Below are 27,356 nucleotides of genomic sequence, written 5' to 3'. Positions count from 1 at the left end.
GTGAAGACAAATGACAAAATAAATTTTTGTTTGTCGTTTGCTGGATCGTTGATCCTTATTTGGAAAGTGACAAAGTCACAAGTCATATACAACAACAGAAAAGTATAGTATGATGTAAAGCAGCTTCATACTCATGGAACTTCATACTCAAGTGTCACCTAACATTCCGTATCAGAACTGCAAGTCTTCGCTCGGACCAAGGAGTCGTTCTGTCACCCCGACCAATCAAACAACGTGAATCGCATTGAAACTCTGATTGAAAGCGACCGCGATTTAACGTTTAGAAAAAACAGTTTCTACTACTTTTCTCTAAACATTAAATCGCGGTCGCTTTCAATCACTTCCAAAGTGCCAAAATTGCCAATCTGAAAACATCTTTGGAAAGCTGACACCCTCCACCATCTCACTGGCGAGTTTGTTTTGTCAGATGTAGTCGTTAACGTAAGTTAGAAGGGGATTTGTCGGGAAATGGCTCATACGAATCTGAGTTTCAATGCGATTCACGTGGTTTGATTGGTCGGGGTGTTTGTTAAAAAACAGATTGCTGTGAACTTGTAACTTGAAGTATTACTTTTACAGAGCCACTAGGAGGCCGGTTATAAAACTTGATCTTCGTTTCTTGACACCTTCGAAATATCAGGATCCATCAACAGCTTATTGCATTATGCTTTTCACACACAAACGCCCACACAGCATTAGAATATAACCTTCTAGTGAAAGGTAATTTTTTTTTTCACATACAAATGTATATAGAAACAGTTCATCATACATGTATAGGGCAATTAAGCAATTTGGTAGACCGGTCTTTTGTACATTGATTATTTTTGAGGGTTTTCTCTCTCTATCCCACACAAATGCAAGTAACACACACAATAAGAGATTACTGCTTTATTCAGACCAAGCTGTATCAAATAGAAAATTACATCCAACACCACAGCCAAAGAATAATTGATCAGAGTATCTCCATAACTCATGACCACCGCTTCATCAGTTAACGATGTGTAAAGCCCAAAATGTATCACAACTAGCACACTGACAACATTGTTGCCTCATACGTACAACAAAATGGGCAATTTAAGGGAGTACAGCTCATGTTAACGATGTCGTAAAAGTTTCCTCATTTGCATCAAAGGTCTCTTTGATTACAAAACTTTAATCCAAAGTGATACCAAAGCTACATCTTCCAATATCCATAAAAACTCATTTACCATTCCATCATGTTAAAAAACACAAATTTCCTTAACAATATTTGTTCCTACTCTTAGACTCCTGATTAATTATATTTTGCACTATTATGTTTTGTGCATGTGCATAGCATTTATGTCTGAATATGTGCAGAAATTCTAACATTTAAATCTAGCCTTTTAATCCAATACGGCACATATACCTGCTAAAATCATGTTATCATAAAAGTGCTGTTTTACATAAAAATCATTTCTATTCTACTGCAGCAGTCACCAGAGTTCTCAAAAGTAATTCTTCCTAGCCCGGATGTATCATTACCAAGCCTCTCCCTCAATTATGCACACATGAATCAACTGTAGAACTAATGTTTAATCATGAGTGATAATACAGAGAAGTCTCTCTTCAGCACATAGTAACTTAAAGAGAACTTAAGTTAAGGAGGCAGTAACAGTGCTCAGGTATGTTCTATTTGTTCCTTTCATGGGTTGACTTCCGACCCTTGCTTGCACTTGGTCAGGGCATGCTGCACAGCCTTGTGGGAATGGACCCAAGGCATGATGGTCATGTACTCGTCCAGAATGAGCTTATGGTGTTTTGTGGTCTCTGCTGCCACCGGTGCTCTGTCACCCATGACCAACACCTGGGCATCTGGAGGAAAAACAGAGCTGAGTTAAAACCTCTTCATGTTGAGTGTAATGCTTACAATGTATTTTTTGGCAGTGTGACTTATTGTGTTGTGTCAAAATCAAATCAGGTATTGGAGCTCAAACTTATCATTAAGCACACAGAATGATTTTCATGTGGTGAATGAAAGTATTTCTTATGAGATTGGATAAAACCGTCTTCAGATCAACTTTGTGTTGTTTCCCTAATTGACACCCACCAACTTCAAGTTCAGAACACTGGCAGTCCGTGCCCATGTCGATGAAGACGGTGTGGTGGGGTGCAGTACTGTTCACGTCCTTCAGGTCTTCCGCAATACGGGCCTCATGTCCGTCTTTCCCTCTGTTGGTCTTCATCCTGTAGGCTGAGGAAACATGACGAGAAGGAAAATTGATGATGAATGCATTCCAGACTAATTGAAATAAGTGGGATAAAATACGAACAATGAACTAGAGATATTGACTCTATATTCATTTGTCACAGATATTCCCTCTTATCGTACTAGTTTCGCTCGAATATATATCCATTCTGATAATACTTACCATATTTGGAGCCACAGAAGACCTTGCTGATATCCTCCTTCTTGAGAAGGCAGCTGGGGCAGCCCTGACGCTCAGTAGGCACACTGTCAGGGAACACTGGTAGAAAGAACGCTGTCAGTAAGCACAACCAACAAATTGTGTTCTTCGTCCTGTGCTGTGGATGGCAGGACTTCAGCTGATTTTGTAAAAATTTGTCTTTTAAGTAATTCAAAGTACAGACAAAAACACCACCACAAGAACAGGAGAGAACTACTTACATGGTTCTCCTACTGGGATGAAAGGCAGCAGCTCAGGGACCTCTTCAGGTGGAGGAGGAGGGGGAGGGGGACTGCAGTCGATGTTGTACTTCTTGGAAATTTTCAGATCTAGAATTCAAGAAATGTATCAGGAAGGAGCATCTAATTCAAGACAAAGTGAAATTAGAACCATAATGGTAACATTTGCAGGCAAATTCATAATGTTTACCATTACATGTTCCAGGCTAACGAACTACTGCTCTGCTAATTCTTACTCAAACACATGAATACATAAGCTGACCAGCCCCTCCATCTGTCCTGCCGCTTGCCACATTATCTAATCCAACACCACAGTGTCTGCTACTCTACAAGTAACCATGGTGACAAACGTTTGGGCCAGTTCAATGACCTTATTTATTTGGAAGGGAAGAAGAATAAACTGTGGAAAAACAGTATGTTTCGTTCTGTGAAGGTTAACATAAGTAGATTAATTGTACTCAACAAATCTCATAACTTAATACAAGAAGAAAATACCTTACCTTCCTCATAGTAGTCATACACAGTGACCACGCCCGGCTTGGTGTTCTTCACTTTGATGTTCTGCTCCACCATGAACTCAAAACAGGTCATCTCATTGGTCAGCTGTAGAATTGGAGGAATAAGAGTGCATTCATTTCATTGGTTAGCTCGTTACTGTGCATCCAACAGACTCTAATTGGTCAAAATTACAGTTTGGCTGAAAATGTAAATCATAAAATGATAGACTTGTTCTCAGCAGCAGCTACGAGCCAGAGACCTAAAATGTACAGAAGGATACAGCAAGCCTTGGTTTTGGTATACTGATGAGTTTGATACAACATGTAGATTGTTCTTTGCTTACCTCGTCAAAGTACAGATTCACCATCTTGCCGTCAATCTCATACTTTTTGATGGTTTTCTCCTTCTTCAGCTGTACAGCAAAAAGAAAAACAATTACATGTACATATAATTTACATGAAATCATATCTAATACATTTTCATACTTAGAGTTTGGACCTTTCTTTACAAAACAAAATAGCAGAAATTTGTTCATCTAGAATGAATGTAGAACCCTGAAAGCATCTCTACCTTTGAATAAATCATTGGGGTGTATTTAGATGTTAAATCTTCTGACCTTCCTACAAATACCAAAATGAACAGGGTCAGGATCTAACTATCATAAACAAATAATAAGCTTAACAACCCAACATTGAAAAGTGCTTACAGTCTTAAGGCTGGTCTTGTCAGGGATGAATCCTGAAACCATTTTCACAGCTACAACAGCCATGTTGGATGGTTCATCATCAACAAACCTGTACAACACAAAATAACATACATGGTAATTCACAATCTTTAATCAAATTCAACGGTTTCTAGATATAATAAAAGAGTTCTTCTGTATTAGTATTTGTACAGGAAGCATAATCGCAGGCAGAGGGTGAGCCAGCAGCTGGTTATGTTACACTTAACGACTTGTCACACATAATTATCTCCATGAAAAATGGAGATATAGTTTTGGGTGTGTCTGTGTGTCTGTCTGTTTGTTTGTTTGTGTTTCCGGACCACTGTAGTCAGCATAACTCAAGAACCTCTTGATGTATTACGATGATATTTGGTATGTGGGCAGGTGTTGTAAAGCCGCAATTCGAGGTCAATTTTGGGCCCCCTGGTATGTGACCTTGTTTTTTTAAGTTTTCACAAGCATTCTTTACAGTTATGTAGCAATGATGCCCCTGCTGTACTTGGTTATAATGAATTCCACTGTACAATAGACTAAGTACATCCACCTGTTCATCAGTCATTTTGTAACATGTTACATCAGGCACGTCTGGACATTTTCCTTCTGTCTTCAAGTGACATCCACTGTAGATCTGTTTTTATTTTGTTGATGTGGCACTGTTCAAATTTCAAATTCACATAATACTGATGATAGCCTATTACAAACAGTCTTTGTGTAGAAATCTCAAAGCCACCTTGGACAAGGCAATAATGAGGGCCCAGAAGTACAAAAGATTGCCATACATTTCCATGATTGAAAAAAATTCCCCTTGTCGTACGATCATTGAATAAAGTGTGGCTTACCTGGTACATATGCTCATCATTTTGACAGAGCAGGGGGATGACTCGCCTCCCTCGTCACGCAGAAGCTCAGGCACATCCAGCATTTTGATGTTGACCTCAAAGGACGGCACTGGCTCCTCCTCCTCAATATTGTACCTCACATTAGCCTACGGGGGGGGGGGGGGCAGGATAAGCAACTGTTACAGTTTGTGACAGAAATTCAAGTGAACCATCTCTTGAAAATCACCATGGAATTTGCATACCGGTAATCTTTCATTTGTCAGGGTACAGATTGTAAAATGGCAGAATCTAGATATCTTGATCAGAGTCTCTATCAACAGAGATCGTGATCAGGGTCTCTGCCAGTACAATTACTGATCATCTCTATCGGAGCCTGTAAATTTTTCTGTGCATGAGGACTTTTCAACTTCATGTAACTTTAGATCGATGGATTACTTACTTTAAAACTCAGTATTTATAAACCGGAGACCTCACTAACACATCTTAAAATCTTGAAGTCTCAGATAGTCATCTTTACTGGTAGAATTGCAATCTCTACCCAGACCTATATAAACTAAGTACTTTTAAGTCTATAAATCATATAAACTCACCTGGAGAAGTGCACAGCCCTTCCCAGTGGCCCGAACGCTGATGTCAGTTGGAGTGACTGGGACCTCCACACGCTGGAGAACAAGGCTGTTTGTGTCTGTTATCGTAAAGGTCTTATCCAGCCCCTCAGCAGTCTGCACCTGGACTTCAATATCAACCCCCTCTCCGTAAGCCATCTCGGCATAGCGGGCCAGGGCCTGGAGGGCCATGACTGTGTCCTGCATGCACACAAACATTTCTGTCAGGAAAACAACATCAAAGGCCCTGGTCCTCCTGGTAGTAGACATAGTGTAAATCTCTTTAAAAAACATTGTTGCATACTTAAATGGTAACAACTCCCACACTACCAAGAGAAATTATACTGTTTTATTCCATCCAACACCCAAAATTCTAACAGTCTTGAAACTATATACATTAACATACCAGGGCATAAACATGTAACTTATTCTATCACAATTGAAGCATGCATTTTTTCAAACAAATGAGTCACCTAAATTGCAAACAACAGGTTTGTCTTTATTTTGTACATTAGGTTGTGTGATTGTTTAAGTTAAAGTCCACCCTGTATAGGGTGGCGCCCATCTCCATTTCATAGCATTATTCTAAACATTCAAATCATTCACCTGAATTGTAAACAACAGGTTTGTCTTTCTTTTGAAGGTTGTGCAGTTGTAATTGTAGTAAGCTATATAACAAAATTCCAGAAGAAACAACACTTAATATACAAAGTTAAGTGACATATATTACATGAGTACCCTATTCATAACACAATCGCTCCAAACCTGTGTGGATGAGAAGCCTCCATAGGCATTCCTTTGCTGTGTGAGCCATCTTACGATAGGCAGGCCTTTCACCAGGGCTTCCCTCTCTCCAGTTGCCATGTAGGCAAGAAGTGCGTAGGAGGTCATCTCCACCTCAGCAGAGGGGGATTTGTGGTACGGTCGGAACCAAGTATCAGACGCTTCTGTTGGCTTCCCGGGCTGAACCTCGCGCTCCCAGTGGACTGTACCGTCTTTGAAAAAGTGGCACAAAATGAGTTTATCACCACAGGTCTTGAGGACATTATGAGCAATACAGGTTACAAAGTTCAGATTATAATGGTCAGGAATATATCTGGGCCAATCATATATACAAGAATGAGATCATTCCTTTCAATCACTTCTGAAAGATTTAAGCAATTTCTCATGAATTACACATATTAGGCAATAATGTGTCAAGTTGCACATCAAAATGAGGATGTGTATTTTGCACATACCGGTATATCGTTTATTTTGCTATTTCTGTTGTATTTTGCTTTTCAATCTAGCCCACAAAAGAAATGGTCCACTAGATGGCAATCACACTGGTGACCTTGCTAAATTAGATTTGTGTAACTCTTGACTTCATAATTGGAATATCATTCAAAATGTATGATTGAAGAAGTATGATTGAAAAGACACCAATACACACAAAGCCTACAAATTTTTGTTTCTATACAATAAAATTCATTCAGCTCTGTGTCAAATTATAGGTTACAGCGAGGTCACCGCCCTAGTGGTGTCAAAAGAGACAAAAAACTTTTCTAGTAACAAACCTTTCTCAACGGCCAGATTCTCCAACTTTTCCATATACTCCTCTCTTTGTGGATGGTTGGCAAGAGTCAGGGCATAAGACATCAGGGCGATACCATATGTGCTGGTCACATTGTTTCCACTAGACAGAAGGCACTCCAAGGCATTTCCAACAAGCTCTGACTACAAGGTGAGAGCAAATGCAAGTGAGCACAGTACAACATTGTATATGATTGAGTTATGTTGTGAAAGATCTTTCAATATTTGTTCCAACATTCATCACACAGGACTTTTCATTTCCAAAATTACACCGCGTCTTACTTCCTAATAGTAATAACAGACATCTTGCTTTTCTTTAGATGCAATTTTTTCATACTTTCTGACTGAATCTAGATTTTCAGAGGAATGTAGATCATGCATGCAATCAACATTGTGTGCAAGCTCACTTATCCTGGGTTACAAGTTTCCCACAGGCAGATAGAGAATTCCCTACCTCAACAGATTCCCCACTTTCCAGCATGGCGATGACAATGTAGGCAGTCAACGTGGTATCATCATTGACACCTCCCTTCATGGCCTTGTGGAGGACTTTCCCAACAGACTGGTAACAACCATCTGGCTTTTGGTTGGATGCAAACCACGCCTTGGTGTGATCCAGTTCCTTCTGGTCAATGAAGATGTATGGACGGGCTTGGGCGAAGCAACGGAAGACAAAGGCAGACAACCTAGAAAAAAATCAGTTCATTATAAGTACAGTAGTTACAAATCCTAATTTGTGTGAAATAAAAAGACCTGTTGTTTCCACTGTAAGATCTATCTAGTACATAGCACTGAGCAATATGGATGGCACCATACCAAGTACTGCCAGAATCATCACTTTCTCCAAAGGCACTGTAAGATCCATCCTTGTGCTTGTAGGTCAACTCTCTTTGGTAACCTGGGAAAAGATACAGAATATCAACAAGGAGGTCCAGCTGTTTGAGTTCAAGCATGATAGATATGATATATTACACTATTACAATTTTTGAACAAATGTTACAGATATTATTGGCTATCTTATTTACCAGATGTCTAAAGACTTCATAAATGAACAGTTGTTACAAGAATCAGAATAATGTATTCTATAGTAGTGGCAACTACCAATTAGCAAAATAAAATGTGGCACATCAACCAACAATGACAGGCCGCTTTCATTATTACTATGAGAATCCAGGAATGTATCTGATTTCCCTCTCAAATGCATTTTATTCATATTCATAGGTAAATATCAACAAACCACTGAAGAAAATTCATTCATGTATCTGACATGTAATTGCAATTATCATACAGTATTAGCCAAGATCTTGAGGGTGACTAAAAACCCACCGATCTTCATGTATTCCAGAGATTTGTCCTTGATTTCGGAGGAGAGCTGTTTAGTTGTGTTCAGGTACTGCATGACGAAGATGTTGGGGGCAAACAGAACCATGTTCTGCTCCCCACACCCGGTCGGCTGACGAACAAGGTTGTCCAGACCAGACAGGGTGGGGCCCATCAGGTCACCTGAGGTCAGTCAAAGATTGACAAACAATTGACAAATATGACGATTTGTACATTTATGCCCCCTCCCTCATTCCCCACTCTCAGAAAACATCGGTGTTACATGGATTATAAATGTATGCAATGTAAAAACATACAATAAGCAAAAACAACGAGGCAATGAGAGATTGCAGTCCTCAGAAGCAAATTGCCCTCTGGCAAAAACTTCAAAGCACCCCAATCACTACCCACAGTTGATGTATGGTGAAGGTACTGACCAATAACAGACAAGTAGGCCCTGTTGGACCCCTCCACCAGATTCTCAGGGAGGACAGTCTGGATGGTGTCTTCTAGCAGTTCATTAGGGAAGTCTTTGGGGCAGAAGAATGAGCTGTAGGTGTACTCCTGCTCAATACCCTCTGGCTGCAAAACAAAACTTAATGATTGCGGTCTTTTTACCTATAGCCACATAAATTGCACAATTCAACAAGCTTCTGGTACAACAAACAACCAGGAAATGTATCAAAGCAATGTTCTAGCAGATTGAGTAATTTTGCGGCATTTTAGGGTAGACATTACTGATGCATTATTCTTCAAAGGAATCTGATGCGGTGATGTTGGAAATCAAAACTTTTGTAAGCCCTGTTACAAGATATCATCTTTACCTCGACCAGTAGGGACTTAACAATGGCATCCCTGGCTCCCTCAGTGGGCTTGACAACTGGGGCGTTCCCACAAACCAGTTCATCGTCCTCCACAGCCTGCGCCTCCACCGAGATGTTGATCTTCCCCAGCGTGCTTGGGATAATGTTGAAGGTCTCGGTCTTGGACATCACTGGACACACACACACCTGACGCGTCCTTTCCTTGTCAATCAAATCAAAGTCCTCGGACTTCAGAAGTGTCAGCTCAATCTGTAGCAAAGCAAAAATTGAAAGCTCTGACAACTCTCTACAACAATTTGAAAACATGAGGCTATCAGAGAAGGCAGACTTTTATCTCCCTTTACCCATACTGCTTTAAAACTACAGACAACTTTCTTCTAGTTTCTAGCTTGACTCCTTGCAGACTGACTAGGATGCTGCTTACAATTTTTTTGAACCGGTTTAAAAATGTTGGCTGCAGAGCAGACTTTTAGTTGCAATTTAGCTGGCAATGCAGACCAACTCCACAGACAAGTTCTCGTGACTAATTCTCAATCATGGTTAGCAAGTGTTGGGAGGCCATAGCCAGCAATATACAAATGGTCCTTAGATTTTAAGGATATTCTTACAAAAAAAGATTTGAATGTGAGACACAGAAACACTCAGGACTCACCACTTGGCACTGCTTCATGTAGTTGAAGATGGAGACTTTGAGTGGCACCTCCTCACCCCTGATCACAGAGTAGGGAAGAGTGGTGGATACAAAGAATGGCTGGAAGGCCTGCAGAGATTCATAGAAACAGAACCGATGGAAAATGTTAGTCATTTCACAATGTTACTAATGGCAGTTTCAACATTTTCTATTGCCTATCATAAGCAACAGCCTCACGTTTGTTGTTGCTTTAGTGTAATGATGCTAATGAGGTAGTTTATGAGAAAGTAATACACTGTACATTCCTTTATAATGACTTTCTCCTGAAACCTATTAGGTATTGTAAAGTCTTGAACTGACTGGTAGTAGATTTTGTAGAAATTTGACCTCTTCACTTACTCATCCCCTTCTGGTAGGTGGTGACCGATCGTACCTAATAGTATGTACAATGTACTACTTTTAACAAACAAGATTATTAGTTACCGTGAGACTTGTAGCCAGAGACACACCCACACCAGAGGTACTACTTGTACAGAAACCACTGCCAATCCACTCAGTGATCGTGTGTGGCACTTTGGTGTCAATAACTGCCAAGCCGTTATCACTGAAAGGAAACAACATATTTGTATCACAATTATGATTTACTTCTCAGACAACTTAACCTTGGTTCAAGCCATGTTTTTTCATGTGGGTTTTCAAATCCAGGAAGCCTCATCGGACCACTGTGACCTTTGATAGAATTTCATTTCGTTTAGTGCACCATCCAATCACAAATCACAAATTTGCTGCCTTGACAGGAAGATCAGCCGTACACACGGATAAAGATATTTTTCCGGCTGGATCGAATGTTCAGCAAAGGCTAGATGTGAAAGAAACAAAACATGGTTGACACCAGGTTATTGTAACGTGGACTTACATTGTAAAGAGGCACCAGAATGCAGCACCCTAGTACCTATTTTCTAGTTACAATGTACATGTGCAAGGAAATACACACAATCATTAGATTGTCCTGTTTGGTTTGGTTCAAGGTAAGTTGAATAGGAGGTGCTGAATAGGATGTGGTTTGTCCTGAATTTGAATGGTCTAGAAAGTTGCTCATTACTATGATGTTTTATGCAACAAATGTGTATTACACTCAGATAATCCAAGCCATGCTAAACTTTGAAATACAATTTTTTTTTATTTTCCTTTCAAAAATAAAGGAAGAACTACTGGTATGGGTACACTTTTCCTATATTCAACATATTAAGTAAACTGATCTATATTGGAAATAACTAGTATAATCACTTGTTTACCTTGCTTCCTAGATGCAAAACAAACAATTAGAATTTCAGCTAGCCCTGAAAGTATAGTTTGTGCTTTTCTAAGCCTGAAACATCTCCACTTTTCTGATAGACTTGCTGTGCCACAACCAATAAACTCTTGTACCTGACACTAGTAATCTTCCACAGCCATGTTTCGGGGAAGTAGTTCCGCACTTCCACGACCTGTTGTGTTTCCATTTCATTCTTGGTCCCATCCGTGACAGACTCACGTGCACCTGGTATTTCCATTGCAACAGGACCACTGAGGCGTCTAAAATTAACCATAGGCATTGCTACAGGGCCTCTTCCTCCTGGAAAAGTAGAAAGAAGAGAAGCAATTGATGGTACCTGACACGTGCTGTTTCCCACATCCAGGTTTCAGGGAAGTAGTTACGGACTTCAATGACTTTCTCCTGACTTGCAGATTTTGCTGCCGGGGCAGGAGCTGGGGCAGGTGCAGGAGCAATTCCAGCAGGTGCAGCAAAAGCAACCACAGGTGGAGCCGGCCCGGGAGCACCTAGAACGTCAAATTCTAGTTGTTTGGACAAAGCAAATATAAAATAATAGATTTCAGTTGTCTGGTCTTTTCAATTTAAAAAAAAATATTATGGAAAGGCGGCTGTCCATTAAATCCAGGCAGAAGTGGACAAAGCAGTAGCCATGGTGTTTTCTAACACATGGAAAGGATTGAATACCTCCAAAATTATAGTTTAAATCCATGCAACCACCATCTGCAAACTCAGTGACATGCAGGTGCATTACGTGCTATTACGATGCCTTCTTGTAGGACAAACCTGTAGTTGGCAGGTATGTGTTAGTTTCAGTTGACAAATTCTGTCTTTACTACTGTCGTCCTTTCATACTTTCAGTTCCACTATTACCTGCCATCCCAACAACCCGCCCTCTCCAGTACGGAAAGTTCCTCTGACACGGTCGCGTCTCTACGACAAGGTTTGTCATCACCAGCAGGCCCATGTTCTGTGGAGAAAAAACACAAAACAATACTGTAGCATTAAAACCTGTCTTACCTTCAAGCTGGTCTTGGACAACACTGACACTGTAGGCGACAGTTAAAAATTCCAACGCACAAGGGCGGGTTTGAAGTAAAAGGTCAGTCATCACCAGAAGACCCATAGCCTGTGATGACATAGAAAATGATCAGAAATGGATGCAAAACTACAAATGCAAAAAAAGTGCTATGCTGGATGCTTTGTTATCAATGACATACCATAGGGCCAAAATAGGTCAAAGTCTGACACAATGACTCAGACACAAACAAGACAAGGTCATTAAAGAAACAAAAATGGATGTTTGACCGGAAAAAAATTTGAACATTTTTTGCTCTATTTCAAAGTCATAACATATATAGTGCAAAAAAGTTGTAAAAAGGTAAAATAGTTTTGTGTCAAAAATACTTTTGGAGGCCTAATTTTTATCCTGCTGGTACTTCATGCTCCTCATTTGGTCTGAGAACTGATACTCATAAACTGCATGTTTACTAAAACAATCACAGACTTAAAATCAGAGGATCATCCAGGCTATGGGTCTTGGAACTGGCAGACAGAAGAAGAGATAGTTTCACATCTAATGATGTGAAGTATAAGACTTCTATTTGTCATTCAGAAGAACCATATCAACTTGTTACTTGAATCAGAAAGTTTGTGCATCAGAATCCTTGAATTTTCTGTTTAATATTTGTTTATATGACTGTTCATTTGACTCAACAATATCATGAGTCTCTTGGTTTCACCTTAAAAGCAGTGTAGGCATCCTCATAGGATGAAGAAGCATATCCTGGGAAATAGACAGAACGTTTGTTGATGCTTCTCTCTTCTTCATCTTCGTCTTCTTCTTCCACCTCCTCAACCTCTTCAGACTCATTGCTACAATGTCAACATGAAAGTACATGGACATTTATCGTCTCCAGAGAAGAGGCAGCAGATATGAAATTAATAAATTGGTAACAGTGGTTCAACTGGTTTTTATGACATTATGTACTCATGGTCAATATTCACTGACATAGGCTATAGTTTATAATATACAAAAATTGGACAGCCTAACCCATTCTAAATTTGTATCTCCAAAAAAGTTGAAAGCCTATCATTTCTGCAACATCAGGCACTAATGGTGTATGGGCGAATCCATTTCAAATTCAATATCTTCAGAGTTCACAGAGCCCTGAAGGAGATCAGGAAAAGAGCACAGGCAAATCGAGAGAGGGAGTCATTAAATCGACAATTTTCAAACAATGCCAGAGATTCAGTGATTGCAAGCAGATGTACCTGTCTGACTCGGTAGGGAACTCAGCTGGTGGAACCTCCACCTCTTCAACTGCCATGGCAGGAACTGGTGCAGGAAACTCCACCCTTGGTGGTAAAGGAACCTCCACTCTTGGTGGTGGGGGTGGAGGGAGGGGCTCCATCACAGGGGGAATGGGGTCAATGGCTGGCTCATCACGGTCACAGTGGGTATTCATGTCCACATAGCCACCTTCCTCTGACAGGTCCAAACGATTCAGCTCTGCAAAAACCTGAAAACAAAAGAATTTCCATATTTACCTGCCATTTGATAACTGATGTGAGGTCCAGTAACAACTGGAGTGGTTTATGTTATGCACCTGTTATCAGGTGGGAGGTGATGAGCACTACACAGGATCTACATTTATGCTTTTGCTTTGACTTGGTTAGTTGGTAGCAGCTGAAAGAAGCATACACCACAAAAAAAACATGAAAGGAAATTTGAGCTTTTTTTGCAACCCACTTATATACGTAATCAACCAACATTCTTATATATCATAATTGATAATTAACATTAGACAAGCTTTCCATTGCATGCCTTGCAATTGATTGAGTAACAATAGAGATATGATAAGGCCAAACTTCTTTCTGTTAGGTTTATACTACACATGAAATCAATACTAGCTGCCATGCCATTGTGTACCACAGAAACTGACTCTAGAGTAGTGAGCATCTATCAAATAAATGTTAGCACCAGGGAGTCCCTACATGTCATTAGTCATTGAATTTATACTGAGGAAAGCCGCAAGTACTGTTGTTTGTGGAACAATATTCAGCTATTCTAGGTTTACATTTGTTCATAATGCATTCTGTTCCCAGGATATATCTGACTGCAGGTACCTTGCCCTGGGTCAGCTGGTTGCTGGATCTCATTAGGTGCACACTCTTGTCCACAACACCAACAGAACACAGGGACCCAGGAGAAGCCTTGACTGTCAGCTTGGTGGTTGCACCTGGTAGCTGAGACTCCTTCGGGAAGGACACACTCACCTGTATATGGATAGAGTTACTTTAATCAGTGCAAGAGATACAAATCAACAAATGGCAACTTGACTAAATGTGACAGATGATAAGTAGGTGATCAATGACCATCAGTGCCATTCTTCATGTACAATGTTGACTCAGTAATGTAGGTATGTTTCTAATGATGTCTTGTTTAAGTCCTGTTTCGAGTCCCATTTCATACATAGCCAAGGAGTGTACAGAGTACAAACAATGTATGGCAATTGCTACACTGTTGATAATTCAGGGTAGCAGTAAATATGACATGAGGGATGCTGTGTCTAACACCCCAAGTTAATATGTGCTGAAACTGCTGTGTGTATCAATATAAAAAACAATTTTGCCTTCAAGTTGGAACTTCCATACAGTGTATATGATGCCTGTAAATCTCTTTTCATTAAAAACATTGTTATCAAGTGAACTTATAATCAAATTTAATTAGTAGACATAAGTAGCCAGCCAGTCTTATTTGAGGACAATAAGATAAGAAGGATAAGATGTATTTTATCGGTTACTATTGATGACTACTCTAAACCACATAAGAAACACAATGACTAGGATTTTAAAGGTCGCAGATCATCCAAATGAAGAACTTACATTGTTTTCCAGACAGCTGGCAATCTTGATAGAGGAACTATCTGCCACCACCTCCCCATCTTCACGCACATAATACACCAACAGGCGCACCAGGGGAGACAAGCTGGGCACAACCTACAAAACGTTAGTGCGGAGAAATCGTTGTCATTATCCTAATGAAAAAAAATCTGACAAACTTTCATCACTTAAGATCAGTGTGTAGACCTGAAACTTTTTTTGAATATATGGGGGACTGTTATCCTTGAAAACATTCCAAATGAGATATTCCAGATATATTAGGTGGGGACTGGTCCAGAATGATCTTTTGTGATCATTTGATAAAGAAATTGGCCGCTGCTCTCATAATAGTACATTGTCATATCCTTCTTCAGAACCAATTTGCATGCAGTTGATAACCACATGTTGGATTACCTTGAACTTGATGGTTAACTCTCCAGTATAGCCTGGGATTGGGGGCATGTCAGGGGTCTCATCAATGTCAGGCCTGTAGAAAGGTGGTCTGTAAGGTGGACTGGAGCGTTTCCTACGGACCTCCCCATCGTTGCTATCCTCCTCCTCTGAGGAAGCCGGAGGTGCATCGGGTGGTGGGGGAGGAGCGTCAGGCCCTGGGCGGGGACCTGGGGGTGGGGGTGGTGGTGGTGGAGGACCACCTGGAGGAGCAGGGGCAATAGAACAACATGTACAGGAACAGGAAGATAAGACATTGTCTTAATAAGACATCATGTAAATACGGCAGGCAAGTAATTCAATTCAAACATATTTCTTTCAATCATTCATTGACTCATTAGTCACAAATACTCTTCTTCCCACAAGAGGAAATTTTATAGACTAATAGCAGGAACATCAAAGTTTTTTTCTGTTCTCTTTTTAGTCTTTAAACTGTGCTTGTGTGTTCTTGTGTTCAAGCCTTTAACTTGCTTGGTGAATTAGCTTGGTCTGTCAGTAGATAACAGGAAAGCATAATGTCTTTCTGTACATTAAGAGCAGGTACACTGTAACACTCTAAGTAATCGAGCTCAAGTAATCACAATGTCAGAGAAAATAATTGTAGATGAAATAACTGGGGGATATAATCATCACTCTTATCACAAAGTAAACAAGATTTCTTTTCATTGAATAACCATGAAATAAAGTTTAACATACCAAATAATTCCTGTGCAACCACAATTTCTACTGGTGGAAGATCTATGAGCTCATCCTCTGGGATGGGCTCCTCTGTTGTGGTGGAACCAGTGAATGGGGTTGTCGGAGGGGGGGCAGTGGTGGGTGGCTGGTAGGTCGACGGCTCCTCGGCGCTCTCAAATGCAACTTCCTTGGTTCCTATGTCTAGGATATCTCCCCGTGACATGATCTAAAAAAGAAAAGAATAGTGAACATCACACACGATTTCTCCTACTGCCCAAATTTGACTAGCCTGGGTGCCATTTGAGAACTATCGGGGCTACTCTGATCAGGGTTACGCGAGTGTAGGAGCCCCAGTGGTAATTGGATGGCACCTAGGTTATAATTGGACAGTATTTGTAGCTTCTATGTACCAAATTATGAATAATGACCAAAATTGGCCAGACAATTTAGTCATTCCTAGTTCTTATGTATGATAAACCAATATCTAATGATATCTCAGGTAAGAAGTTGCAACAGCAAATAACCTTAACTATACTTCCAGCCTGCTGATTTCCTTACTTCATTTACAATACAATTACATCTATGTTTGGCATCCCCCTTTAATACTTATTTTTCTGGTATTTCCCTTGCTCATGTAAATTCCATAACTTAACACATTTCTACTTAACAGCAGCACATGAAAGAAAACCCAAAACTAAGGTTACCTTGTAGTGGAACTTTGTCTTGCTGACTCTTTCTGTTTTGTACAGAATGGACACTTCTGCTACTGAGTCGCATGGCAGGATATCATGTATGGGTTGAATCTGAAGGAAGCTGGAGCTCGGAGACCACCACGAGCGCACGCTGAGGAAAGCAGATGGATTATCCATCTGATACGTCCCTCGCTCGTACTTTGATGGGGGAATATCTGCAAGCTTAGCCTGTGGACAGGATATATCACGCTTGTTGTCTTCAAGATGTAATAGTATTTCTGATGATTTATGGCATAAAGATATGTCAACACATTTTAGAACTTATCCATGTTGAACTGATTTAGCCAGTTTTAAAACCTGTAAAGAGGGTCTGCATGCACTTTTCTGTAAGGTGCAGATAGCCTATTTCTTTTTCCCATCATTAATAGGGAAAGCTGTCTTAGTCACGTAATTCATAGCGACGAGATCAAATTTTTGCATAATACACAGGGGTTTCTTCTGAATTCACTGTTAAGCATTGTCAGGACACCGCATGCAGACCCTCTCAAAATACAAACATGTTACTTTTGCTACTAACTTGCATCTGTCATCCGAACCTCTCTGAATTTTATGATCCCTTTTGAGCTAACAGAAGTTGCAACCATAGGTTTCCATTCAGCTCAAACATTATACAAATGACCAAAAAGATAATCACAGTTTTTGAGAATTTGGGGAGCTATCCATGACTCTGAGGTCAGTTTTATATTCACTTAGGAAAACAGGAGCAACTTTGTTTGATTCAATGCGATATACAGCTGCTCAGTCCCATGCAAATTGGCTGTACTAAATGTATTATGAACTGCAATAAAATCAGTTCAAAAAGGAAGTCTTGCATTCATTGTCCTTTCGATACAAAGAACGCATTGCTTACATTGAGGTTCAGCCTCTTGACATTCCTGTTTGTCATGTAGGTGGGCAGTGTGAAAGGGATCTCTCCATACTGGTTGGATGTGTAGTTTTGAGAGTATTCTTGACTGGAATACATGTTGTTCTTCCTTGTCATGTCAGCCGCAATGGTCACCTTCACATCAGCCAGAGGGTTGTCCAGAATGTCTGTCACGTAGAGCTGAAGGTAAAAAAAGACAAGTTGGTACTTTTTATAGTTCCAAAGAAGGTGCAATCAAATTAAATGTGAAGTTAAAGGAATGAAAGTTTATCTACGTTGGCAACTAAAAACAAATCTTAAGATGGTAGAACTGCCTGCATCATATGGCTGCTTGTATGATGTCTGATAAACCTGCAGCATCTTTTTTTGCTACAGTTTGGTTGGCCACATTTAGGCCACAGTACTTCTGTTACTTGTACCCAAACATATCAAGGCTTTCATCCAAATTGAATATCCCATATCAAGTACATGACATATATGGTAAGTGTATGCAGGTACCTTTCCATGATAAGGCAGGCCTGGTTTGAACCCCTCGGAACTGAACTTCCTCAAGTCCAACTTTTGATTTTCACGGACAATCTTGGTGGTATCATGGGAACCATTCAGTTTGACACCTGTGCAGAAAGATAGCATAACGACAAAGGTTATCAAAGGTATACCACATGTCTACCAGCTATATACTTTCGCCCTGGGTCTTTATTTGCATAAACTAAGGGCAACATATGAGCCATATTCACTCAAATTATCTTGACTTTCAAATCAATGAAAGAGGTTTGCATAACAGTGAAAAGGGTGTCATACCAACAAATGAAATTGCAATTTCAGTGTAGAACCTTAATGTCAAAATGGATCCGGAGTCAACTGTAACCTTGCTTTCTACCCACCTGTGCCATCCTCTGTGATTTCAGCTTTCACGCGCAGTGTGGCTGACCAAATACTGTGTCGAGTGGAGTCAAGTTCAACCAAGCTGGCGTCAAATGCGATGTTGACGCAGCCATTCTTGTCAGTCTATGTTTGGAGAATATTTTAGGACATCGATAAATGCACATAACTTTGATGATGGTTAGAGATGGTTAACAACATTGAAAGACAATTCAATATCTACAACTGGATAAGATCCAGAGATTACTTCGGGATGTTTTTTGTGACAGCCATCACTCTTCTTCGGTGTCAATAGAATGGACTGGCAGAATATGGGGGCAGACTGATCTCTACCCGTGTCACTTGTAATTTTTGTATGTTTTTTTTTTTTATTGATTTGTTCTGCTAGCTCACTTTAGTGACGTAAAAGAAGGTAGGAATCTCAAAACCTTATCCAGTTGTAGAGATTGAATCATATTTACAAGAATGCACATAATACAACATAAAAAACAATACAATAATCCTTATCCTCTATCAGTTATGGGGTTAGGCAGCATGGAGAAAGGCAAGTCCAATACAGAAATGCCCTACCTTGCCAGTCCAGGTGTGGCAAGGCCTCCGGTCACGATAGGAGTAGCTCTGTTTGATGCAGAACTCGGCCTTCACCTCTCCCAGCACAGGCTTGCCATAAGTGTACCTGTTGGCAAGTCACAAGTTGATGAATGCATACTTTCTCAGCCAGTTTTTTTCTCTCTCTCTTTCTAACTCGAGTTTAAGAATAATAATTCAGCCTTAACAAGCCAGCCTCACCATTTTCTACTCCCTGTAATTGCATCAAGGTATTACAAAATCAACTAGAGTTCCACGACCTGATATCTTCGCCAAATAATATGAATTGTACCGACAGATGCAAGTACCAAATTACCGCCATTTACCAATATGACATTACATAGCCGTTTTTCTCAACGACCATTCAATTTAAGTCTTTATTTGCTTAAACAATATCTATCAATGTTCCCCTCTTTCTCAGTGGCTTGATATGCCACATGTCTTAAAGTCCTCTCATGGAATGTCAATAACAGTTAGACATCCAGGTAATAAGGATTTTTCTGATTTGTTTATTCGGCTGTAGATAAGTACAGCCAGGGCTACCCAAAGGCTAAGGCTATTACGGGTTAGCCCTAGTAACTGAACAATATCCCCCTGATACAAGCTTTCACAAAGACTGAAATATGACTTAAATGCATATGAACGCGCCCAAACATAGAACTCGGCAGATTTTTAAAAAAATTCATTAATCATGCAAATTAGGTCCTGTTTGGCATAATTATCATCTAACGTCAATCATCAGATTCATTTTTAAATCTAGCTATCTTCATACCAAACATAACAGATACATTTTAGTCCTTTCTTTTCAATCGCCCAGCTAGTAAGCTAGCTGTTGACCTAGATTCAGGACGCCAGCTGTTGACCTAGATTCTGGACGCCAGATGTGTACTATCACATGCCGCGTACTATGGTGCAGCAGTGCTATACATTTTCCTCAATGATTACGTAAAGTAGGTCATGATCTGCATAATGAGCATATCATTATGTTGATCATCACCTAAGGTACATATATACCAAATACAAGAATAATCCATCAATCACTGCTTGAGTTATCCTCCTCAAAAGTTACAAACAAATAGGCCCACTGCAGTTTACGGCAAGCCGCAAGGGGGCCCAAACTTACATCACTTACTCCCTGCCCCAAGATCTATCTACCACTCAAAAATCATAACCATAGCACCTGCAAAAAAATTGACCACAAACTTTGAGCGGATTAATAAACTTTCCTTATTTATTATGCAAATTAGCTCCTGGTTTTCATAATATGTATTTGATTATGTAAAACATTACCTAAGCTATCTACATGCCAAAAATCATGACGATCCGTCAACCCCTTCTTTAGTTATTCGCCTCCAAAGGTTTCAACAAAAACGCCAACTGTAGGTCCAAACAATCCGCTAGGGGGCCCAAACTTGCACCACTCATTCCCTGTTCAAGATTCAATGTATTACTGAAAAAACATGAGCCTGGCACCCCCAGAAAATTCGACCTCAAACTTTAAAACTCAGCTGCAGTACCTTAAATATCCGCTAGGAGGCCCATTATCGAACTTGACCTTCCTCTTTGACACTCCTACCTACCCACTTAATATCATGCACAGCCGTCAACAGCACCTTGAGTTATGCTGGCGACATACAAACTCACACAAATACAAAGCCCGCTGCAGTACTGTAGGAAAGCGCCAGATTAATAATTTTCGAACTTGACCTTCGTTCCTACAACCTCTTCTGATCTACGAAAAATCATGAAGATCCATCAACGTTTCCGTCACTTTTTTTGCCTACATACAAACACAAAAACACGCAAAGTCCGCTGCAGTACTGATAGAATATGCCAGGTGAACGGTTTTCGAACTTGACCTTCCTTTGCACAACCACTACACACCTACCAAAAATCATAAAGATTCATTGAAGCTTTCTTGAGTTATGCTCCTGACATACATACAGACCCACCCAACAGATTTTTCAACCGAAAGCATAATCTTCCCCGTGTACAAGTACTCGGCAAAGATAATGATGTGTTCTTTCATGACCATCAACATGCAGACTTGGTCATGTTTCATAGAAAATCTTCATGACACAATCACATAATGGAGAACCTGTGTCAGGTAATTCTTCAGATACAAGTTTAGGTGATTGAATTTCTAAGGTCAGATATGTCACGAATGACACTTTGTGCCACTATAAAACCAATTATATAGGTTAGTATATATTTTTTTTCAGCAATTCCACTCACTTTCCACAGATGACAGCTGGGATCACCTCCATGTCCACAGGGATCCATGGGGGTGGACTGATCTCTACCTCAAACTTTGGCAACACTGAAAGGTTTCAATAACACTTTTCATATAGAACAAAATGTATGCTATTATTTCATATTAGGCTCCACTTTATTATTCTGATAATATCAACTCTCATAATTCTGCAGGCAAAAAAGCTGAACTTAAAAAGACCTTCGTACTTAATGCAGCATCAGTAATCCTCAAGGTAGATCTATGCACACTTCAGATATCTAGGTGTTTGACATCTCTTGAGACATGAGAAAGCCTCCGTAACATTGTTTATTTTAAATGTTGTAGTCTTGTATTATATAGGGTATTATGAGAGTTGCCATCATCTTGCTTTCACAATATCAGTCTTTCTTCCTCTCTCACAAGAAAGAACATCCTTAATGATATGCAGTTTTCGACTATTTGGTCTTATAATTACTGTAGCATTTTTCTTTATTTGTATGCTTCATTGACATACCATACATGTCTTTAGTGAACCTGAAAAAAAATTAACAGAAAAAGATGAAATACATACCATACTCCTCCACATCAAATGTGGTTTTGTAGGTGGTGTCGGCTATCTGAGCATTGATGGACCATTTCCCAAGCACTGGTTCTTTGGACAGCTGTTGTTCCAGACTTGCAAGACCTGACCAATAAAATGCAAAATTGGCAATTAAATGATAAATGCAATTTGTCAATTCTGTCTCACAAATCAACTAAAAGTCAAAAAAGTATACTACAGAAACTAAACCATGACATTTTACAGTCTTCTTGAACTTTGGTCCCTTTGTTTCATCCTATGAATATGTACTAGTTCTAAAAGCACTGTCCTTACCCTCCTCAGTTGGTACATCTAGCCACTGATTAATCCTGCTGCCACTGTTATCCTCCAACCAAACCATGTCAATCTGGAAAAGTTAAGATCATGAACTGTAGCAACATCCAAGGTGGAAAATTGCAAAACACATTTTTCTAAACTTTATGCAGTATGAGTCTTTTGGTAGAACTCTCCAAAAGATGAAATTTTTAATCATTTGCTAGTCATCTTTTGCAATCTGCCAGAATGATAGTCCTGCTATTTCCTTCATGTGACAAAAGCTTATTTTAATCATTCCACTCCTCAATTTTCTGATAAAGATCATTTGGTGTCACTACTTTGGATAATAAAACATGTTGAGCTGTAAGAGGTTGTTCAAAATTGGCAGGTAATACGATATGCCAAATGACTGTTACTCAAGCAACTTTCAGTTACTCAAGCAACTTTCCAAAATCATATGCAGTTGCTTGAGTAACTGTTATTTGGTGTTGTTCAATATTAACAAATCCCAAACTCTGTTTGCACCAAATATGGACAAAATAAGGACAAAATGAGTTAAATGACACTCACATTCTCAGTGTAAGGCCTCAGGTCCTGCTTCACAGTTAGAATACGCATCTGAACTGTAAGTGAAAAAAGAGAGGTTACATGGATGCTTCCATTCATACCAGGATTTGCAAATCCAAATCCTGAGATTCTGTAGATCTGGATCATCCGCCTCCCCCAAACACCCCCCACCCCCACCACCCTAAGAGTAGGGTCTATGTCTAGTCTTTTTACTTATTTTTCCCTGCAGGTTTTAACACATGTAGCTTGAACACATGTAGCTTGAACATTGAGGGAAAGAAAACAAAAATTCTAAACTGGTTTAACACATGCAATATAGGAACTAAGATAGGAAGACAGTTTTACCATCTAATCATGCATTCATGCCACAAGAAAGTGCCTGCATTAACTCACTCAGTCACTGGCTCTAAATTGCCACAAAGTTTGCTTACAAACTGCAATTATGACCATAAAAGGTAACTAAAAAGTTCCAGTAATGTGTCATAACGTCTCACCTTTCTGCCCAGGTTTGTAGATGGGCTTGTCTGTAGAGATGAAGGTAGACGTGGCCTTCTTGGAAATTTTGACACTCTTCTCATCTTTGAAGTCGTATGACGACCCCTTTCCATACACTGACAGCTTTGCTACCTTGTCACTGGAGACATGAGGTACCTGAGGAAAATAAAGTTTTCCTGTTAGACGTATCGATAAATTGTTTTCTGTTGATGGGTAGGCCAGAAATGATGAAATAATGACATAATATACATGTATAGAAAGGACGTTTGTTGAATTAAAAAAAAAGAAACCATTGCGTTGTAGGTTCTCACATTTAATTTTTTTTTTAAAATCTGGTGTGCTCTAGTGCACAATGCAAAAGGTTATGATCAGGACTGCGAGAGACAAAATCTTCATACTAAAACTTCAAAGAAATTTGCTACTTGCAATGAAATGTACACCTTTGCATGACGAGTACAATCAAAATCGAGCTTTGCACAATCATTATCAAAGTAACACTAACCTTGATCCTGACACATTTGTCCTGGCCCCCTTTGAGCACATCAGTCACAGTGGCAGGCTCGAAATCATCCCCATCCTTCGATTTCGATGCCACTTCAACAGAGACCTTCACGTCATCCTCTATGTCGAACAGTGAGATACACACAACCTCCTCAGTACCTGCCAGCAGAACCTTCGGAGACACCACAAGATATCTGAAACAAAGGGAAAATTATTCATCACTTAGCAGGGAGTCAATTACCAGAATAGACAATAGCATTGAAATACACAGTACTCCTCCCCTGTCTGGCACATGCCATTAGCCTCCTTTTGAAAGTTTGATAAACAATTCTGCAAAGGAATGTGTGCACTGATTGGTCCTAGAATAGAGTATAGTCACTAATAGAGTTCACACAATCTATATCAAGAGCTGATAAGTTGTAACCTGGAGTCCAGCCTTGTTAGCTGCCTTTGGTCTGCTTCCAATGTTGCCAGGTAGTGACGTTGGGAGCAGACCAAAGCTAACAAGGCTGGACTCCAGGTTAAATAAGTCAACAAGTTCATAAAAAAAGGTCAATGAAATGAATGACCCCACACCACAGTATCCTTTGTTTTATGATTCACTTGTAAACACTTTCCAGCCTGATGATAGAAAAGCTAATCTTGTTGTTAATAATACCTATTTCAACTAACAACTTTTTATGGCAGCCATAAAACTTTAGTGGCAAATAGTCTAGTCATAAATCAACTCTTTCCAACAAGTTTCATTAATCATTTACAGATAAAACCATTAGGTGCCTCCTATAATTGTTTTTGTTACCAGCACTTGAAGGAATTACAAATTACCATGCAGTATTTTGTTTAAGCCTGCAAAGTTCTGCAGAATGATTTCCAACAGACAAATCTTGGAGCTGAAACTACTGTAGCAGCACCATTGACATGAAGGGTGGATAACCTTATACAGCAATGGTCTCCAGACGACCAATGAGGACTTTAACAAGCAATGCTATGATTGCCAATGCGGTGGTACATTTTTATGACTGTTGACCAATCACCGCAAAGCTAACCTTTTGATCGTTTTTCGCCCAGCTGTAGAAATTATGAACTGCACCTAATTTTTCTCTGTTAATGCCCATTACACAGTGAGTTACAGATGTAATTCTGTTGAAGTGGCATCATGAATTTCCGCATACCTGCACCGTTATTTGGATGTAATTATGCTCTGAAGCCTAATGCTATCCTGGGACAACATTGTAACATGATTGACTTTTTTTCCCTCCAGAAAAACAAATGTTCTAATTTCTGCACTGATTTGAGATGATTTGGAGAAAAAGGCAATTGTCTTTTCATCGTTTCCCCTTTTCAGATGATGTAATTCCTCTGCCAAACTGCAGCGCTTATGTCTGTATGTTTGAGTAAAATACAAGGCAGAAAACATGTTGTAGAAGTGGTCCTCAGGTCATGATTTAGCCCAGGTGGGGTACAGACTAAAGAGTAAAGTCCTTCCACCAGCCTTGTAAACAGGAAGCCAATCTTGAAACAATGGATGGTAAATCAGACGTTACCAATACACATCGCGGGTAGGACTGGTATGCCAGCTTCCTGTGTACTTCTCTTTTGCAAAACTTCCATCGTAGTATCATTAACTTTTGACCATTCTTTGCTGAACGCAAACAAAGCAGACGGTTTTAAGAGAATAAATGAAAGAAATGATTGCGAGAATTGCGGATAGCGGTTTTATTGTGGAAGGAAAATTCCCCTTAGCATCAGATTCGTGCAAGGTCCAAACTGCTGATGTTGCATGTTCACGGGTCGTGCTGGGCTTGTTTTCGACAAAAAATCTTCGGCCCCTCGGCAAAAACAACTGGGCGGTTCGTTAGCGCGACACTGCCCTGGGAATACATGTGGACGTTTAACTTAGTTTAACACACCTAGTATTTAAGCTAAAAAAAGACACAAAGAGTTCTTCGCAAGTTCTGAAATTATGGTGCGTACGGAACCTTTACTCAGCTCCAGTCTATGCATGAAACATAAACGCGAGCTGTGCGATATTCTATATATATATATAAGCAAACTGATACACACAGAAAAGTGAAAATAACCCTTACCTTTGGGCCGCCGCCGACGCAACAAGCAAGGAAAGCACCGTAAACACCGCGACCTTCATAGCTGCCTTCCCTCTCGTTCCCTGTCAGAACTGTAAAGCAGCCAGCCGCAATCTGGGCTCATCTGCGGCTTATCAGCATTTATTGTTTTTGCGGGTGACCGCTTCACGCACCGAATGTTGATAAGTCCGCGCGCACTATCTTTCGGCAAACTTTAATCACGCCGTATGGAGTATATCTTTACGAAATAAATAAAGGTGTGAAGAGTTTCGATACAGTTGAGGGCAAAAATATAGTTATTACATTCTATTTCTGTCGCTGTTATAATTACATTCGGTGAATCCAGAATGCGCGGATGAACAAAAAGGAAAGTTTTAAAGTGAGGGGGTTATCGTGACGTCACAACACATGTGCTTGACCAAATGATGTTTGGCAGAGGCGGGGCTAACAACAGCAATCTCAGCGCCATCCGAGAAACCCGCAGAAAACACCGGAAAGATCGAGATGAGAACAAAATGCATGCATATCAAACGGTTTAACATGTGTTTGATCAGGCGTCGCTTTTTGCAGTAGGAAATAGCGCAAATTTAATTTGAATCGCCCGATGTTTTCAGCCATAAACTTTTTAACGGCTGTAGATGCAGAACTGGTAAACAATGATGAAAAAGGGTGATCTATATAACGCTAGTACTTCTATCGTATTTTCATGTTTATATTTCATAGAACTTTCTCTGGTTGCATTCTTATTTTTAGTCAGTCAACCGACGTGTGTATGTTGTGCTCAATGTTCTCCATCTTATAGACCAAGGAGGTTTAATCCTCCTTTGACTAACCCCCTTACAGCGGCCAGTCAATCTATTACGGAAATCTTGGGGAAATCTTGGCGAACAAAAACACTGCGGTGTGGCTACACTCACAAAATGATCTAGTTGTAACACATGTCATTGCCAATTGTGAGGAAGTTTGGAGAGCGGGGGCGGTTTGAGGAAATCCGAAGGAAAAGTTCATCTGAGGTCATTCCTCTGGCGTTCTGACGTCATGATCAGCGGGGTCTGGTTATCGCGATGGACGGGGTGAGGGGGAGTAGCTTGTACGACTTGGTACCATCAAGAACAAAACTAGGACAGTTTCCGATTTCTCTGATTTCCAAGAAATCCATGGCTTTAAAGTACCGGCATGGCTTCTGTGGTAAAAGAAATGGCTTGAATATCTTTTATAGGTAAGGTTACCTACTAAGTAATTATAACTATTACGTCTAATAGCAGAGGGAAAGAAACCAAGCCAGAGTCATCTGTATACCAAAGGTTGTTACTCAGTTGCTTGTTGTTGCCGGAAGAGTCGTGACCCTGACCATAGCGCGTGCGGTACGTGATACAAATGTACCACAGGTGTACTACTACAACATATATTGAGCACATTCTTGAGAGTCAATATATGTTGTAGTAGTACACCTGTGGCACATTTGTATCACGTACCGCACGCGCTAGGGTCACGACTCTTCCGGCAACAACAAGCATCAGACTGCCTTGG

At 40.0% G+C, this 27,356-nt stretch overlaps 1 protein-coding gene across 8 annotated transcripts; it reads right to left on the bottom strand.

The window, feature by feature from the left end:
• Positions 1–873: 873 nt before the first annotated feature.
• Positions 874–25,964, bottom strand: LOC136428320 (alpha-2-macroglobulin-like). Of its 8 annotated transcripts, none has more exons than XM_066417741.1 (39): positions 25,830–25,964; positions 23,744–23,936; positions 23,241–23,397; positions 22,750–22,802; positions 22,198–22,270; positions 21,895–22,008; positions 21,326–21,410; positions 19,073–19,178; positions 18,505–18,628; positions 18,119–18,234; positions 17,606–17,800; positions 16,708–16,923; positions 16,022–16,229; positions 15,515–15,528; positions 15,290–15,466; positions 14,879–14,992; positions 14,120–14,269; positions 13,265–13,512; positions 12,733–12,865; positions 12,011–12,119; positions 11,107–11,293; positions 10,162–10,282; positions 9,700–9,807; positions 9,048–9,296; positions 8,661–8,805; positions 8,230–8,406; positions 7,720–7,801; positions 7,358–7,589; positions 6,888–7,047; positions 6,097–6,326; positions 5,317–5,532; positions 4,727–4,872; positions 3,870–3,957; positions 3,507–3,575; positions 3,166–3,268; positions 2,648–2,755; positions 2,391–2,486; positions 2,069–2,212; positions 874–1,833 (listed from the first exon to the last, which is right to left on the bottom strand). In XM_066417741.1, exons 1-39 carry the CDS (start codon positions 25,886–25,888, stop codon positions 1,664–1,666), a joined length of 5,475 nt encoding a protein of 1,824 aa, XP_066273838.1. In that variant the 5' UTR covers positions 25,889–25,964; the 3' UTR covers positions 874–1,663. The 8 variants fall into 8 exon arrangements, with proteins under 8 accessions (XP_066273838.1, XP_066273839.1, XP_066273833.1 ...); XM_066417742.1 differs by having other exon boundaries at positions 15,518–15,528; XM_066417736.1 differs by lacking the exon at positions 11,107–11,293 and adding an exon at positions 11,331–11,514 and having other exon boundaries at positions 15,290–15,528.
• Positions 25,965–27,356: the final 1,392 nt, after the last annotated feature.

This window comes from Branchiostoma lanceolatum, chromosome 2 (assembly GCF_035083965.1).
Source record: "Branchiostoma lanceolatum isolate klBraLanc5 chromosome 2, klBraLanc5.hap2, whole genome shotgun sequence".
Taxonomy (NCBI): domain Eukaryota; kingdom Metazoa; phylum Chordata; class Leptocardii; order Amphioxiformes; family Branchiostomatidae; genus Branchiostoma; species Branchiostoma lanceolatum.
The sequence above is the reverse complement of the archived record's forward strand: the minus strand, read 5'-3'. Positions and strand labels throughout refer to the sequence as shown.